Here is a 14,515-nt window from a genome sequence, read left to right as displayed (position 1 = left end):
GGGCCCTGTCCCCAGAGCCATTGCCCACAGCCTGAGAGCAGCAGGTACAGGGAAAGGGGACAGTGCTGGGGGTTGTGGGGGCACCAGGGGGTCCCAGAGGCTGTGAGCCAGAGTCGGAGAAGCTCAAAGAGTGTTTGGAGCCCCGTGATGGGCCCAGGGCCCTGGGGAGGTGAAAGGACCCTTGTAGCCCCCAACCCATGGGGTGTGCCAAGGGCCAAGCCACAGCGAGGGCACGGTGCCTGGTATCCTGAGAGCAGCAGGATGAGACCTGCACCAGGCCCTTAGCATGGGTACAGGGATGATGCTGGTGCCAGCCATCTCTGATGAACCGGGGTCTGTCCCCTGTGGCTGCAGGGTGGGAACCGGGCCTGTGGCTGAGCAGCCCCATGGGGGAGACTCGCTGGGTTCAGCTTGTAGGCAGGGGGCTCTGTCCTCTGACCCCAGATGTGAACCCCCTGTGTTCACCCTGTCCCCTTAGATGCCACCAAGCACCGCGTGCCCCTGGCCAGAGCAAATGTGGCCCCCATGGGGTGAGCGGGGGCTGCCACCTGCTGCACCCCCCCGTGTGCTGCAGAGCTGCAGACAAAGACCAGAGCCCACGTTGTTTCCAGGGCGTTTATAGCACCCGCGCACGTGGGACAGGGCTCACAGCTCATCCCGGGCCTCAGCCGTGCCTGACGGACTCGGCTCCTCTGTGCCTGTGCTGTTCCCAGGGGTCTTGGTCACCTGCAGAAGGTGGTGGTAAGACAAGGATGGCCACACACACCCTGTCCCCACCCTGCTGTGGGGCAGAGCAGGGTCCATCCCTGCCCAGCAGGGGCTTGGAGCCATCCTGGGGTGGATGGAAACCCCTCCCCAGGGAAGGGGGGGACCATACTGACCACAGGTGGCTCCTCAGGCAGCGTCCCCCCATTTTCCAGGAATTTGGAGAAGGTCTCCACGTCTCGGGTGCTCCTATACTCGATCATCTGGAGTCACGGAACAGAAGGAAGATAAGGAGTGATGCCCAGGCCCAGCCCCCTTCCCCAGGTGCCCCACGCATGCCTTGTACCCTACCTTCCTGCCCGGCCCAGCAGGGAAATAGTGCAGTGTGGGGTAACCCCTGATGGTGAGGTTCTCCAGCTCGTTGGCCGTGGCATCCATCTCAGCAATGACAATGTCCTCGTGGTCCTTGTAGCGCTCACCCAGCTCCTCCCAAGCAGCTGCCATCTCCTTGCAGTGGGAGCACCACGGCGCATCTGCGCGAGAGGCACAGTGCCGGGAGGACACCCTGGCTGAGCTGGGGGCCAGGATTTGGGGCTGCCAGGTTCCTCAGGTGAGGGCCTGGCGTGGGAAGGGGGCTCAGCCCTCAGCCCCATGATGGAGCTCGGGAAGGGTCACGGGGAGCCACAGCACTTACAGAATTTCACAAAGACGTTCTTGGTCTCATCAAATGCCACCTGCTCAAAGGTCTTCCCCACGAGGACTTTAACAGGCCGTGTGTCCCAGTCCTCAGGGGGCATCTGGCTCAGCAGATGGGGCTGTGGGGACAACCAGGATGGCCACAGCCTGTGGTGAGCAGTGCTAGGACACAGGCGTCAGGGGCCAAGGTTTGCCAGGAACATCCCCCCCCCACCACCTGCAGACCCCTCAGATCCAGGCACACCGGGACCAGCTGCCAGACGCCATCCCCCCCACCCCAGTGTGGTACCCAGCCCTGTTCAGCATTCCTGTGCTGACTTCTGGACCATCTCTTCCCTGCTCCCCCTCTACTTTCATCCTATCATGTGTGGCTCAGTATTGATGATCTCCTGCCTCATTTCCCATAAAGTTCTTTTTCCTTGCACTGTCAGTTGCAGGACGAGCAAGTGACATCAGCTACTGGGACTTGTGCAAAGCATTTGACACTGTCCCCCATGATATCCTTGTCTCTAAATTGGAGAGACGTGGATTGATGGATCCATGAGAGATCCATGAGAGACATTGTGGATGGACCTCTCAGTGGGTAAGGAATCGGTTGGATGGTCACACTCAAAGAGTTGCGGTCAACAGCTCAGTGTCACGGTGGAAATCAGTAACGAGCAGTGTTCCTCAGGGGTTAGTACTGGGACCGGCGCTGTTTAACGGCTTTACTAGTGACATGGGCAGCGGGATTGATGACAAAAGACACCAAGCTGTGTGGTGAGAGACCTGGACAAGCCTGAGAGGTGGGACAGGGCAATCCTCCAGAAGTTCAACAAGGCCAAGAGCAAGGTCCTGCACCTGGGCTGGGGCAATCCCAAGCACAAATCCAGGCTGGGTGGAGAATGGATCGAGAGCAGCCCTGAGGAGAAGGACCTGGGGGTGTGGGTGGATGAGAAGCTCAACACAAACCAGAAATGGGTACTGGCAGCTTGGAAAGCCAACTGTATCCTGGGCTGCACCAACAGCAGCATGGCCAGCAGGGCGAGGGAGGGGATTGTCCCCTTCCACTCCACTCCCATGAGACCCCACCTAGAGCCCTGCGCTCAGCTCTGGGCCCCCCAACACAAGGACAATGATGTATTAGAGCGAGTCCAGAGGAGACTGCAAAGATGATCAAGTGGCTGGACCACATCTCCTACAAAGACAGGCTGAGGGAGCTGGGGTTGTTCAGCCTGGAGAGGACAAGGCTGCAGGGACACCTTACAGTGGCTTTCCAGTACCTAAAGGGGGCTGCAGGAAAGGTGGGGAGGGACTCTGTGTCAGGGGGTGTAGTGATAGGACAAGGGGGAATGGCTTTAAACTAAAAGAGGGGAGGTTTGGGTTAGCTATTCAGAAGAAATTCTTTACTGTGAGGGCGGTGAGGCACTGGCACAGGTTGCACAGAGAAGCTGTGGATGCCCCATCCCTGGAAGTGTTGGAAGGCTGGATGGGGCTTTGGGCAGCCTGGTCTGGTGGGAGTGGCAGGAGGGTTGGAATCAGATGGTCAGTAAGGTCCCTTCCAACCCAAACCATTCTATGACTATATAACCCCCAAATCCTCAGCTCTGGCTGCACAAGTATCAGTGAGCAGCCACGGTTCTCTCACCTTGACCTTGCCGTCCAGCACCGCCTGCACAAAGTCCCGCACGGCTGTGGCTGTGAAGGCGTCCTCAGCCATCTGGTACTTGCGGTTGTTCTCCATCTTGATGAAGCGCAAGGTGGGGGCATCCGCAGGGGTCATGCCGAAGAAGGACAGGACAGTGGCTCCGTACCCATCCACGTCCACCACTACAAAGAGCACCTGGGCGGGGAGACAGGCAGCACTGAGGCCAGGGCGCCTCGGGGGTCCTCGCTGTGCCCACCCCCACCCCCAGGCTGCCTCACCTTTCCCCGAAAATTGCTGGCAGCCTTGCGGAAGTCATCCCGCAGCGCCAGCTGCTCCTCCACGGTCTTGTTGAGAAAGAGCAGCATGTGGTGGGGGATATTGGCACCGAAGATGCGGCTGGAGGTCTGCGGGGAGCAGGAGGATGGTGAGGGCTGGGATACCCTGTGGCTGGTGCTGGAGACAGGGTGGGACGGGGCCGTACCTCGTTGGAGAACTCCATCACCAGCTCCAGGCTGTGCACGCGGAGCAGCCGGGTGAGCTCGGCCGCGTTCAGCCCCTGTGCTGGGTCCACAGGGAAGTCTGTCCGTCCCTCGTCAAACTGCCAGAACGCGGGCCAGTGAGCGCCAGGGGTCCCCACCATGGACCCCCCCACACCCTCCCCAGCCCTGCTCACCTTCTTGAAGAGGCAGACTGTGTCGACTGACAGCCCATATGCCTCAAAGAGCTCGTCCGCCTTGGTCACACCGAACGCCACGTCCACCACCTCGCCAGCTGCCTCGTAGAACGCCTGGGCCGCCTCGCCCTGCAGGTCCTGCACGGCCCCACCATGAGCCCTGCCCTGGCCCTGGCCCAGCCCCGGCCTGGTCCCTGGCCCACCTTGAAGAAGCCCACGACCACGATGTCCTGGGCGTTGATGAAGGCGGCCGCGGTGTCGGTGTCCTGCAGCAGCGTGGTGCTGGGGCCGGCCCGACGCTGCATCCAGCGCACGATGCCCTCGGCGTCCATGCGGCCTGCAGCGGGGCTGCCACCGTCACCACAGACACCCACCCGCCATCACCAGGCTGCCAACCCCCAGCCCAGGCCACCACCACCACCACGAGGCTGCCGGCTGTCACCTCCTTCACCATCGCTGCCACCCACTCGCCGTCACCGTCACCACGCTGCCACCCCTTCACCACCCCACGCCCCTCCCACTGCCCCCCTGCTGTGGACGCCGCAGCCTTCACGCGGTGCCGTGGCCCTACCGCTGTAGGCGAGGGGATGAGTGCGGTTGCCATCACGGAAGAGCTTGAGCGTGGGGTAGGCGTGGATGCCAAACTCATTGCTCAGGGCTGTCTGCGCCGTGGCGTCCACCTTGCCCAGCCGCACCGCCTCCGACCCGTTCCTCAGCCTGGCGGCTGCCTGGGCAAACTCGGGAGCCAGCCTCTGGCAGTGCCCGCACCACGGTGCATCTGCGTGGAGTCCCAGTGTCACCCACAGAGAGCCCAGCACCTGTGGGGGTGTCCCTGGTCCCCAGGGTGGGGCTCAGTGGGTGGCCAAGGACATGTCACACGAGCCTGGCACGCTCCAGCACACGCCCACACTCTTCTGTGTCCCTGCCCCATATCCCATGCCCCTGCCCTGTGGCCCTGCCTCACACCGTGTGCCCTTGCACCAAACCCTATGCCTCCATGTTGTCACGCTACGTCCCATGCCCCTGTCCCTCTTACCCATACCCATAGCCCTGTTGTCCCCATGCCCCTGTCCCACACCTCTGCCCCCTGCCCTGCACTCACAGCTCTGCCCTGTACCCCTGCCTGTCCCCAGCCCCTGCCCACACCCGGGACACTTACAGAACTCCACCAGCAGCAGGCTGAACTCGCTCAAGGCACGGGCAAAGTTGTGCTCATGAAGCACCAGGACACTGTCCTCCTCCACGAGCTCATCTGAGATCACATCATCATCTTCATCCTCCTCCTCCTCCTCTGCCACCACCTCCCCATCGTCATCCTTGCCCTCGAGCCCCTCACTGTCCCCCCAGGCCGGGCCCAGCCAGGCCAGCGAGAGCACCAAGAGCCAAAGCAGCCGGGCCCCGGAGCCTCGCATGGTGCCACTGCTGCCAGCTGCCACCGCCAAAGCTGGCGCGTGGGGGAGAGGGGCCAGATAAGGGCCCCGGGGCGGGTGGTGCCGGTCCCCAGGAGCTCGTGGCCCTCCGCTACTGGCTGCCCAGCACCACAGATAAGGCAGCGGGACCAGGTGGCTGTTTTCCAGCCACCCCGTCTCCGCAGCGGGACCTGGCCCAGGGACAAGGAACAGCCGCGGGATGGGCGGGCAAAGGCAAGGGGCGCGTGGACACAGCAGTAAGAGACAAGTCTGTACGGTTTAATGGCGATGGAAGAGCACAGCCTGCCACCGGGCAGTCGGACAGGGCCGGCAGCTCGGCACCGCGCGGTGGTCCCGTCCCACGCGGCCAGGCAGGCCCCGCTCAGCGCTACAGCAGGTTCACAGCCACAGACCCAGCGATGGAGATGCCGCAAGGACGAGTCGGGCGTCAGTATTAAAAAAAAACAGCAATTAAAAATAACTTTGGTTGCGAAGACCACGACCGTGGGTGCCCGCTTGCTAAGGGACCCCCCCACACCTTAACATGAATGGGGCGAGCGCGGCAGCGCCGGCGGGCAGCAAGGGGTCCCCGGGGCCGCGGGAGCCACGTCCCCGAGCTGGCGGAAGGCGGGGGTGCGGGGCTGGGGGGGTCAGTCCTCCCAGGCCTTCTTTATGCACAGGCCCCACTCCCAGGAGAGGTGCTCCGTCTTGTCATCGTCGGTGACCAGGGAGCGGACGCGGTAGGAGCCGCGCACCAGCCGGCCCCGGGGCACCTCCTCAGCTGGCGTCACCACCTCATACTCCTCGGCCCGCGGCGCGTAGCTGCCCACCATGAAGACATCGCGGTCCACTGGGTGAGAAGGCAAGAGGGGGACAAGTGAGCGGGGCCGGGGCGGTGGAGCCCCCATCCCTGGCCCCGGCCCCCACTCACCCGGCCGGCCGCGGCGGTACGTGAGGTGCAGGCACTTCAGCCCGCAGACGATCTCCCTGTTCACCTGCAAGGCAGAGGGCAGGGGTGCTGTGGCATGGCATGGCGTGGTGTCCCCCACCTCATTCTGGGGTCCCCTGGGCTTTGGGGTGCCCCCCTCTCCCTCACCCCCAAAGCCCTGTCAGGCACTACACCAGGATCTGGCCTCTCGGTCAGGACTGGGCACTGAGCAGAAAAGGTGGCAGGGACTCAGTCTGGCAGTGGTGCTGGGGAGGAAGGATTGTCGGGGTGGGCAGGGACCCCCGGAGGGGCACAGAGCCAGAGCCTCCATGGCAGCAGGGACCCGTGGGTGGCAGAACGCACCCTGTGGGGCAGCAGCAGGGCCGTGCCCAGCTCAGCCAGCGGGCACAGGGCACCCCGCATCCACCTTACCTTGAAGGACACCTTCACCCTGTAGTCCACCCCCTCCTTCAGCACAAAGGGACGGCTCTGCAGCACCTCCAGGTCTCCTGCGGTGGGAGGCAGCCCCATCAGCCCGGAACCCCTTCCTCCTCCTCCCTCCCACCACGGGAGCCCCTCCACCAGCGCTCACCTGTAAGGTCCATGGTGATGGGCCCCGGCGCCTGCTCGCACATCAGGGTGAGCTTCGTCACCTGCACGTTGGGCACGCTGGCATCTAGGGACAAAAGGCAGGGTGCAGGCCTTACCCAGCCCACACAGGGCTGGCACCTCCAGTACAGAGCAGCTGTGCTGTGTGCCCCCAGGGCCTTCCCTGCCCACGCACCCCTGCAGCATCCCAAAGGGCTGCGGTGCCCACAGTTCGGAGCCAGTGGACAGCAGACAGGGCTCAGGGACATCTCAGGCCAGCCCAAACCTTGATATCAAACCCACCCATGTGCACCCCACTGGTCTGCACGCACCTCCCCAGCTCCCGTGCACCCCCTTTGCTGGGGCATCGGGGTGCTGGGATGTGCTGTGCCCCAGGCAGACATGGGGAGCAGCACGAGGCCGGGTGGGTGCTGTGGGGAGTGGGGTCACCGCCTGGCTGGGGGGCCCAGCGCCGACAGCCACGAGCCGTCAGCCCCCGCAGCCGCTCGCTCCATCTCTGTCATCCCAATGAATTCCCCGGTCCCTTGTACCCGTTCCTATGGAAACTGCGGCGGTGATCCTGTAACCAAGGCAACCGGGGTCCCCGGGCAGCCGTTCCGTTGCAGCAGGGGAATGCCGGTGTCTCCGTGCAGCGGGGTGGGCACAGGCAGACGGCACCCACAGGGATGCCCCCAGCTCCCTGCACCCGCCGAGGCTGCATCGCCTGGCACAAGGTGCCGGGGGTGCTCGGGGCACCCAGCCCCAGCCCACGGCCCCCGGCCTTACCCACGGCCGCGGGGATGGTGCCCAGTAGTGCCTGCTTGTACTTCCGCAGGCTCTCATCCCCCGGGTCCAGCTGCTGGATCTCCTGCAGGCTCTTTTTCGCCGGCGTCTTGTACGCCAGGGCCACGTCGGCATCGTCCTCCTCCTCCAGCGACAGCGTCACCCCCTCCTTGTCAGCCATGATGTCTGCGGGGGACAGGCAGTGGCAGTCCCGCCCTGGGGACACCCCAGGGGACCCCCCGCAAGCCCCGGGGACACACAGGGGCTGCTGTGCTGGGGGGGGGCTTAGCTCAGGTACCCCCCAAATGAATGTGGGCCATCATCTGCCCCCCTTCTGCAGCCACATTGTCTCCCTTGCCTCAGGACTGTGGGGACACCGCCAGGCTGCGTGTCCCCGGGGCTCGGTGGCACAGCTGAGCCCAGAGGCGTTGCCGCCAGCTGCGTTTCCGCACGGTCATGAAGCGAGAGGAGCCCTGCGTGGTGCACAGCTCGGGGCACGTTTGCAACCCGCCGTGGCCTGCAGGCACCCTGCATGCCTGGGCTCCCAGGGAGGTCCTCGGCACCACACCGCAGCCCCTGCTCCAACCCTGCTGGGCAGCCACCAGCCCTGTCTCCTGCCCCAAATAACCAGCAGCCGCAGGTACAGGGTGCAAAGAAAAAAATAAAAATTAAATTAAAAAAAAAAAAAAAACAGGTCTGAGTCAAGCAGCGGCTCTGGTGGGTGCCAGCCAGCTGGGGGGGTGGCACACACACAAAGGCGGGTGATGCTCCTGCAGCCAGGGGGTTCGGGGCCCCTGCCCTGCCCTGCCCTGCCCTGCCTGCCGCATCCCCCCCTGCCCTTCCCTGGAAGCCCCAGCCTGGGGGGAGAAGGGGCCGCCGCGCTCAGCCCCCAGCCCCCGGGGTGAGCCGAGCGGGTCCCCGGGGCAGCAGCGGGGCCGGGCACAGCGCGGGGGCCCCGGCCGCATCCCCAGGCCCGGCCGCGCACAGACGGACCCCCCCGGGGGCTCGCCCAGCGCCGGGTGCCGCAGGCCGGGCTGCAACGGGGTGGGAGGGGGGGGGGCGGCCCGAGGAGACCCCCGGCACCGTCCCCCGCTCCCGGTCCCGTTCCGATGCTCACCTGTTGGCTGCCGGGGGCGATGCTCGGCCCCGGGGCGCTGCCCACCCCCGCGCCCCCCGGGCGCTGCCCACCCCCGAGCCCCCCGCTGCGGGGGCCGCGCTCCCCGGCCCCGCCGCCGCTCACCTCGGTAGCACAGCGCCAGCCACAGCAGCTCCAGGAGCTGCCCGCCGGCCTCGCACACATCCAGGCCGAGCATGGCCGGGGCCGGGCCGGGCCCAGCGCTCCCGGGGGCGTCGCGAAAGACCGGGGGGGGGGGGAGCGCCCCGATGGGGGGGGGTGATGCCCGCTGCTCTGCTCCCGGGGCGCGGCTCCGCCGCCGCCCGCTGCTGTCCCCGGGGCCCGGGGACGGGGCCGCGCTCGTTGCCGGCGGTGCCCGGCGCTGCGCTCCCCCCGCTGCGCTCGGCGGTGCCCGGCGCGGCCCGGCGGGGCGGCGGCGGCGGCTCCCGCAGACGCGGCGGCTCCGCTGCCCGCCCCCGCCCGCCCCCGCCCCTCGGCGCCGGGCGGCTCCAGCCCCGCCGCTCATGGGCGGCGAGACTGCAGTGAGCTCATCCGCCGTGCGCGCCGGCACCGCGCCTGCCCGCCCCCGGGGCGCCCTGCCCGCACCCTGCCCGCATCCCCCCGCATCCCCCCCGCACCCTGCCCGCGGCTCCAGCCCCTGCCCGCACCCGGGAGCGAGCCCCGAGCGCCCGCTGCCCGCAGTCCGTCCCCCCCCCACCTCCCGCAGCCGCCCCGCCCGGTGCCGGTACTGCCCCGCCGGCAGCCGGGGGGATGCGGCCGCTTCCTCGGGACGCTCCCGGCCCCGGCGGCCGCCCCCGGCCCCGCTCGGCCACGGGGGGCGCTCCCCGAACGCCCTCGGCACCGCCCCGGGGGCGGCGGGGAAATGGGGTCGGGGTCGGGGTCGGGGTCGGGGTCGGGGCCGGGGTCGCCGCCGCGCCCCGGGATGCCCCGGCCGGGCACCGGGCTCGGACCGCGGCAGCCGCCAGGGGGAGCGCGGCGGGGGCGGGCGGGGGCCGGGCGGGGGCGGTGCCGGGGCCGGGACCGGGGCGGTGCCGGGGCTGGGACGGGGACCGGGAGCGGGGAAGCCGCGGCCCCGAGCGGAGCGGAGCGCACCCGCGATGACCGTCGGTGGTCCCCGCGGCGGGCACCCCCGCCTGCAGATGCCGTGCCTCAGCAAGGTGAGCCGGCACCGGCACCGCGGGGAACGGCCGGCGGGGCTCCGAGGGGACCGGGCACCGGCACCGGTCCCGCGGGACAGCGGGGAGCTGCCCCGGCCGCGCTGCTGCCAGCGCCGGAGGCACCGGGCAGCGCCCCACGCGGGGACACTTCGCGGGTGGGCACCGGAGCTCCGTGCCTGGCTCCCAGCCCCGGGAGTGCCGCAGCCCCCGCAGGGCTCGCTCCCCAAAAACGGGCTCCCCGGTGACCTGGTGACACCCGGCGGCAGCGCTCCCCACACCTCGGCTGGCTGCAGGGTGTCCCACGTGCGGAGGGTGCCAGGGTGCCTCCCGGCTGCCTGCCCTGCACCGGGCTGTCCCCGGACCCCCCGCCACCAGCCGCAGGGCTGAGCGTGGCCGATGCTTGCCGGGCAGATGGAGCGGATGATCGTCAGCATGCAGGACCCAGACATGGGCATCAAGATGAGGAACCAGCGCTTGCTCATCACCGTCATCCCCCATGCCATGACAGGTGAGGTTGAGCTGGGGCTCCTTGCGAGGCCGCGCATGGCGGGGAGTCGAGCGATGCTGCCCGCCTGTGCCCAGCTCCGTGATGGGCTGTGCCCAGCACCCAGCCCTCTGGCACCCCAGCCCCAAGCCACTCGCCTCCCCACGTTCGTGTGCGCTCAGAAATGCAGCTGGGATCAATTACGCATTGGCAGAACAGGGCGGGCGCTCGCCCGGGGCGGGCAGCTTGGCACGTCCTTGGCAGGGCACCCGTCACCCCGCTCGCCCCTTTGGCACCCGCTGCATGGGGGGGCCCTGTCACACCCTGCTAACGGCCCCCAGGGAACGACATCGTGGAGTGGCTCATCCAGAAGTACGGCATCTCGGAGGAGGGTGAGTGTCGGTGCCGCAGGGCAGCCGGGGCTGCTGAGCCGCTCGGCAGCCCCCACTCCCGCTCCCCCAGAGTCTCTGCACCTCGGCAACCTCATCGTGAAGCACGGCTACATCTACCCCCTCAAAGACCCCCGCAGCCTCACGCTGAGGGCAGACGAGTCGCCCTACCGCTTCCAGGTACGTGCCCTGCTGCGGGCAGAGCGGGCGCTGCAGCGGCCTCGGTGCCGCAGCTCAGCCTGGCCCCTCTCTGCCGCCCCAGACCCCGTATTTCTGGACCAGCACCAAGTGGCCGGCCACCGAGCTGGACTATGGTAGGTGCCGACCTGCTGCAGCCACTGCCGCCACAGGCTGCGGCCCCTTCCCGGCCCCGCTGAGGTGGCTGCACTCCCTTCGCAGCCATTTACCTGGCGAAGAAAAACATCCGCAAGCAGGGTGACCTGATTGAGCACGAGAAGGTGAGAGGTGCCCTCCTGCCCGGCCCGTGGCAGGGTTCATGTGTGTGATGTGCTGGGGGGGCTCAGCTCACCCAGGAGGGGCCAGTGCTCGCTGCTGCACCTGGTGCAGTGGTCCCCATGCTGCGGGCCCCAGGGCCAGGGGAGGGCAGGGCACAGTTGTGATGCCGTGGCCACCCGGCCGCTGCTCCCCAGGACAACTACAACCTCCTGCACAAGAGGATCAACCACACGTGGGACTTCGTGGTCATGCAGGCGCGGGAGCAGCTCCGGTGAGTGCAGGGCGCTCACAGCACCGGGATGGAGACAGGGCTGGGGCTGGGCAGAAGCTGGTGCCACTGCTGCCCGGGGGAAGCGGTGGGGATGGGGCACAGGCGCTGCCTTTGCCATGGACAGGGCGGCCAAGCAGCGGCGGAAGGGCGACCGCATCGTCATCGACTGCCAGGAGCAGGCGTACTGGCTCGTCAACCGGCCCCCGGTGAGGCCCCAGGCACTGGCACCACGCACAGCCCTGGGTGCAGGGGCTGGGGGGTGGTGGTGTTGGTGGGGGGTCCCTCACGGTGCGGGGGTCCCTCCAGCCCTGGCACTTTGCTCTCGTTGCAGCCGGGAGCCCCCAGCGTGCTGGAGCAGGGCCCCGAGCGCAGGAATTGCCACACCAGCCGCGTGCAGCTGGTAGGTGCGGGATGGAGCTGCCCCGGGGGGGTCCCAGCCCAGGCTCTGCACACATTTATTTTTGGGGGGACGGTGAACCCCAGCTCTGCTAACATCTGTGTGTCCAGCTGTCCCCACTGCCCTTGCTAAGCTGGGGGGGGGCTGTGTTTGCCCGTGCACCCTCTGCCATCTGTGCCCTCTGCTAATCCCCCCCAGGGCTGCCTGTGCCCCTGGCACCCCTCTGGCAGCCGCCAGCCCCAACCCCAAGCTGTCTGGGGCCGGCCAGGCCCTCCCCTAGTGTGGTGGCCCCACTAACGCAGCCCCAGCACCCCCCGTCCACCCGGCTGGTCCTTACTAACCTCCAGGTTTTCTCTTCTCTTCTCCACGTGCCGTGTCGTCTGCCCACGTAAGTGTCACTAACCCACGCGTCACACCGGGGCGGGGGGCAGGATGCCTGGGTCAGCAAGCTGTGCTGGGCAATTTGGGGGGGGGGACATCGATGGGGAGGGGCTGGAGGCTGCGTGGGGCTGGGGATGCACATGGGGGTGCTTCCCCTGGGTGGTGCCGGGCAGGGCTGGTGGACACGAGGTCCTGGCCCCCCTCCCAGGCCCTCACCCGGCTCCGTGCGTCTCTTGCAGGCCAAGAACATGGACTACTACAAGCGGGAGGTGAGCGGGGCGAGGAGGTGGGAGAGGGGGTGGGAGAGGGGGCGCAGGGCCTTGACGTGCCCCGTGGGCCGGCCCCAGATCGAGTACTGCAGGAAGGCCATGGCCAGGACCCGGGTGAAGTCGTCCATCTGCCTCGAGGGGTGAGTGGCAGCGGCCGTGGCGGTGGCAGAGCCGAGGGCACCGCGGAGCCCAAGGACGTGTCCTGGCCCCGAGCCGGCCCTGCAGCATCCCCCGAGGCGGCCGGGAGCAGGGCAGGCAGGTAGCGGGGCTGGGGACACGGCGGCCCTGGTCACCTCCAGCCCCCGCTCCCGGCAGGTACATCAAGTTCAACGAGCAGTACGTGCCCCACGACCCCATCATGTCCGGCTGCCTGCCCAGCAACCCCTGGATCACCGACGACACCACGTACTGGGCCATGAACGCCCCCACGTAAGCACCCTTGGGTCCCCTCCCCACCCTCCTCGCCCTGACACCGACCCCTGGACGGGGCGCAGGGAGGGGACGTGGCTGCGCGTGCGGCCCCCCCGCCCCTCACCCCCTGCCCCGGTGTCACTGACAGGGTGCTGACCCCCACGAAGCTGCGGGTGGAGCGCTGGGGCTTCGACTTCAGTGAGCTCCTCACCGACCCGCTGGGCCGCGCACAGCTCCTCGAGTTCCTCAAGAAGGAGTTCAGTGGTCAGTGGGCCCGTCCGGACCCCCCCCCCAGGACCTGCTGCCCACCTCACACCAGCTGCCCCCCACCCGGAGGGGTTTAGTCCTTGCTGTGGGACCAGCTGGGATGGCCTGGGGAGGGTGGTGTCCAGTGCCGTGTCCCCCTCCCCAGCACCGTGTCCCCCTCCCCAACACCCTGTCCCCCTCCCCAGCTGAGAACCTGAGCTTCTGGGAGGCATGCGAGGAGCTGCGCTACGGGGAGCAGTCCCGCATCGCCGAGATCGTGGACTCCATCTACCAGTGAGCACTGGAGGGGCAGCAGGGGACAGCTGTGGGGACCAGGCCATGGCAGTGCCACGTCCTAGCACTGGGGCTGGCCCCGGGGTGGGCGTTCGTCACCGGGTGCAACCCTCAGGCAGTTCCTGGCTCCCGGGGCCACGCGCTGGGTGAACATCGACAGCAAGACCATGGAGCGGACGCTGGAGGGCATCAAGACGCCCCACCGCTACGTGATGGACGACGCCCAGATGCACATCTACATGCTGATGAAGAAGGTGGGCGAGGGCTGGGCAGGGCTGGGACGGTGCTGGGGGGGCCGGGGCCTGATGGCTCTGCTCCCTGCAGGACTCCTACCCGCGCTTCCTCAAGTCGGAGCTCTACAGGAACCTCCTGGCCGAGGCCGTCATCCCCCCGGAGACCAAGAAGCGGTGAGGCAGGGACCAGGCTCTGTAGGGCGCTGGGGGCGGCCCTGTAGTGCTCACCCTGCCTCTGCCCCCAGGGTGTTCCCCTTCATGCGCAAGCAGCGGCACTCCAGCCCCAGCCCGGCCCTGCTCCTGCCCGCTGGTGACGCCGAGGACAAGATCAAAGGCCCCACGGCTGTGCCCGAGGAGGAGAGCTAGGAGAGGAGACCACGCATGGTCCCAGCCCACGGCGGGAGTGGAGGGGCCCCCAACCTCTGCCCCGTCACAGGACCCCGCCTGCAGTAGCACTGAAGGAGAGAAGCCATACGCCCCACGGCCAGCCTGGCCACACTGTGCCCCCTGCTCACCTCCCCCAGCCCCATCCTCATCCCAAAGGAGCCCCCCCGGGGCTCAACACAACACGTGCAGAAAATAAAGGACCCCGTGGGGAAAGCGCTGCGGTGAGCGTCACGGTCGGGGAGGGGTGACCAGAGGGGCTGCAGTGGGGTGGGGAAGGTCCACGAGGGGGTGGCTGCCCCTCACCCAGCTAGATGTGCCCCCAGTGGGCTGGCAGCAGTGGGGAGCAGCCCCCCAGGCACACACAGATGCCCCCATCCCACCCCAGTGGCTCCCACATGCAGCCCCCACCCCCAGGCATGGCTGAGCAGGCACGTAGGGTGCTGGGCCCCCCTGCAGCCCCCTGTGTACCCGTGGGCAGCACAGGGAGGCCCAAATGAACGGCCTTGGAGCCGGGCCAGGGGTGCAGCAAAATGCTGCCAGGCAGCGAACAGGGGCTGTAAAGGCCCCAGGGCTGGCAGCTGAGCTGCTCTCCCTGC

At 67.8% G+C, this 14,515-nt stretch overlaps 3 protein-coding genes across 4 annotated transcripts; 1 reads left to right on the top strand and 2 right to left on the bottom strand.

The window, feature by feature from the left end:
• Window positions 1–52: 52 nt before the first annotated feature.
• PDIA2 (protein disulfide isomerase family A member 2) lies at window positions 53–5,233 on the bottom strand. Its single transcript, XM_027468902.3, has 11 exons — window positions 4,861–5,233; window positions 4,273–4,479; window positions 3,905–4,038; window positions 3,702–3,839; window positions 3,510–3,626; window positions 3,307–3,432; window positions 3,029–3,223; window positions 1,400–1,520; window positions 1,057–1,238; window positions 882–968; window positions 53–726 (listed from the first exon to the last, which is right to left on the bottom strand). The coding sequence occupies exons 1-11, from the start codon at window positions 5,111–5,113 to the stop codon at window positions 646–648; spliced, it is 1,641 nt and encodes a 546-aa protein (XP_027324703.3). The 5' UTR covers window positions 5,114–5,233; the 3' UTR covers window positions 53–645.
• A 135-nt stretch (window positions 5,234–5,368) lies between these two features.
• Window positions 5,369–9,049, bottom strand: ARHGDIG (Rho GDP dissociation inhibitor gamma). The gene is made up of 6 exons (XM_027468903.3): window positions 8,650–9,049; window positions 7,413–7,595; window positions 6,631–6,714; window positions 6,471–6,547; window positions 6,042–6,105; window positions 5,369–5,960 (listed from the first exon to the last, which is right to left on the bottom strand). The coding sequence occupies exons 1-6, from the start codon at window positions 9,047–9,049 to the stop codon at window positions 5,761–5,763; spliced, it is 1,008 nt and encodes a 335-aa protein (XP_027324704.2). The 3' UTR covers window positions 5,369–5,760.
• Window positions 9,048–14,136, top strand: RGS11 (regulator of G protein signaling 11). Of its 2 annotated transcripts, none has more exons than XM_072023629.1 (17): window positions 9,048–9,701; window positions 10,113–10,209; window positions 10,527–10,577; window positions 10,648–10,754; window positions 10,837–10,888; window positions 10,974–11,032; window positions 11,225–11,301; window positions 11,426–11,507; window positions 11,633–11,701; window positions 12,325–12,348; window positions 12,427–12,488; window positions 12,664–12,777; window positions 12,908–13,023; window positions 13,212–13,299; window positions 13,415–13,553; window positions 13,624–13,706; window positions 13,778–14,136. In XM_072023629.1, exons 1-17 carry the CDS (start codon window positions 9,048–9,050, stop codon window positions 13,896–13,898), a joined length of 1,995 nt encoding a protein of 664 aa, XP_071879730.1. In that variant the 3' UTR covers window positions 13,899–14,136. The 2 variants fall into 2 exon arrangements, with proteins under 2 accessions (XP_071879730.1, XP_071879729.1); XM_072023628.1 differs by having other exon boundaries at window positions 12,319–12,348.
• Window positions 14,137–14,515: the final 379 nt, after the last annotated feature.

This window comes from Anas platyrhynchos, chromosome 15, assembly GCF_047663525.1.
Source record: "Anas platyrhynchos isolate ZD024472 breed Pekin duck chromosome 15, IASCAAS_PekinDuck_T2T, whole genome shotgun sequence".
Classification (NCBI taxonomy): domain Eukaryota; kingdom Metazoa; phylum Chordata; class Aves; order Anseriformes; family Anatidae; genus Anas; species Anas platyrhynchos.
Note: the sequence above shows the minus strand (reverse complement) of the source record. Positions and strands in the feature narration are given on the sequence as shown.

Excerpts from the sequence above, each read along its gene's own strand:
- PDIA2 (XM_027468902.3), bottom strand. The coding sequence starts at position 5,113 with ATGCGAGGCTCCGGGGCCCGGCTGCTTTGGCTCTTGGTGCTCTCGCTG. Across the intron at positions 3,224-3,306 it reads CCAGCAATTTTCGGGGAAAG|GTGCTCTTTGTAGTGGTGGA; the intron begins GTGAGGCAGCCT and ends CTCCCCGCCCAG. Across the intron at positions 1,521-3,028 it reads TGCTGGACGGCAAGGTCAAG|CCCCATCTGCTGAGCCAGAT; the intron begins GTGAGAGAACCG and ends TTGTCCCCACAG.
- RGS11 (XM_072023628.1), top strand. The coding sequence starts at position 9,048 with ATGGGCGGCGAGACTGCAGTGAGCTCATCCGCCGTGCGCGCCGGCACC. Across the intron at positions 9,702-10,112 it reads AGATGCCGTGCCTCAGCAAG|ATGGAGCGGATGATCGTCAG; the intron begins GTGAGCCGGCAC and ends CTTGCCGGGCAG. Across the intron at positions 13,554-13,623 it reads TCTACATGCTGATGAAGAAG|GACTCCTACCCGCGCTTCCT; the intron begins GTGGGCGAGGGC and ends TGCTCCCTGCAG.
- ARHGDIG (XM_027468903.3), bottom strand. The coding sequence starts at position 9,049 with ATGAGCGGCGGGGCTGGAGCCGCCCGGCGCCGAGGGGCGGGGGCGGGC. Across the intron at positions 6,548-6,630 it reads CATCACCATGGACCTTACAG|GAGACCTGGAGGTGCTGCAG; the intron begins GTGAGCGCTGGT and ends CTCCCACCGCAG. Across the intron at positions 5,961-6,041 it reads GTACCGCCGCGGCCGGCCGG|TGGACCGCGATGTCTTCATG; the intron begins GTGAGTGGGGGC and ends CTTCTCACCCAG.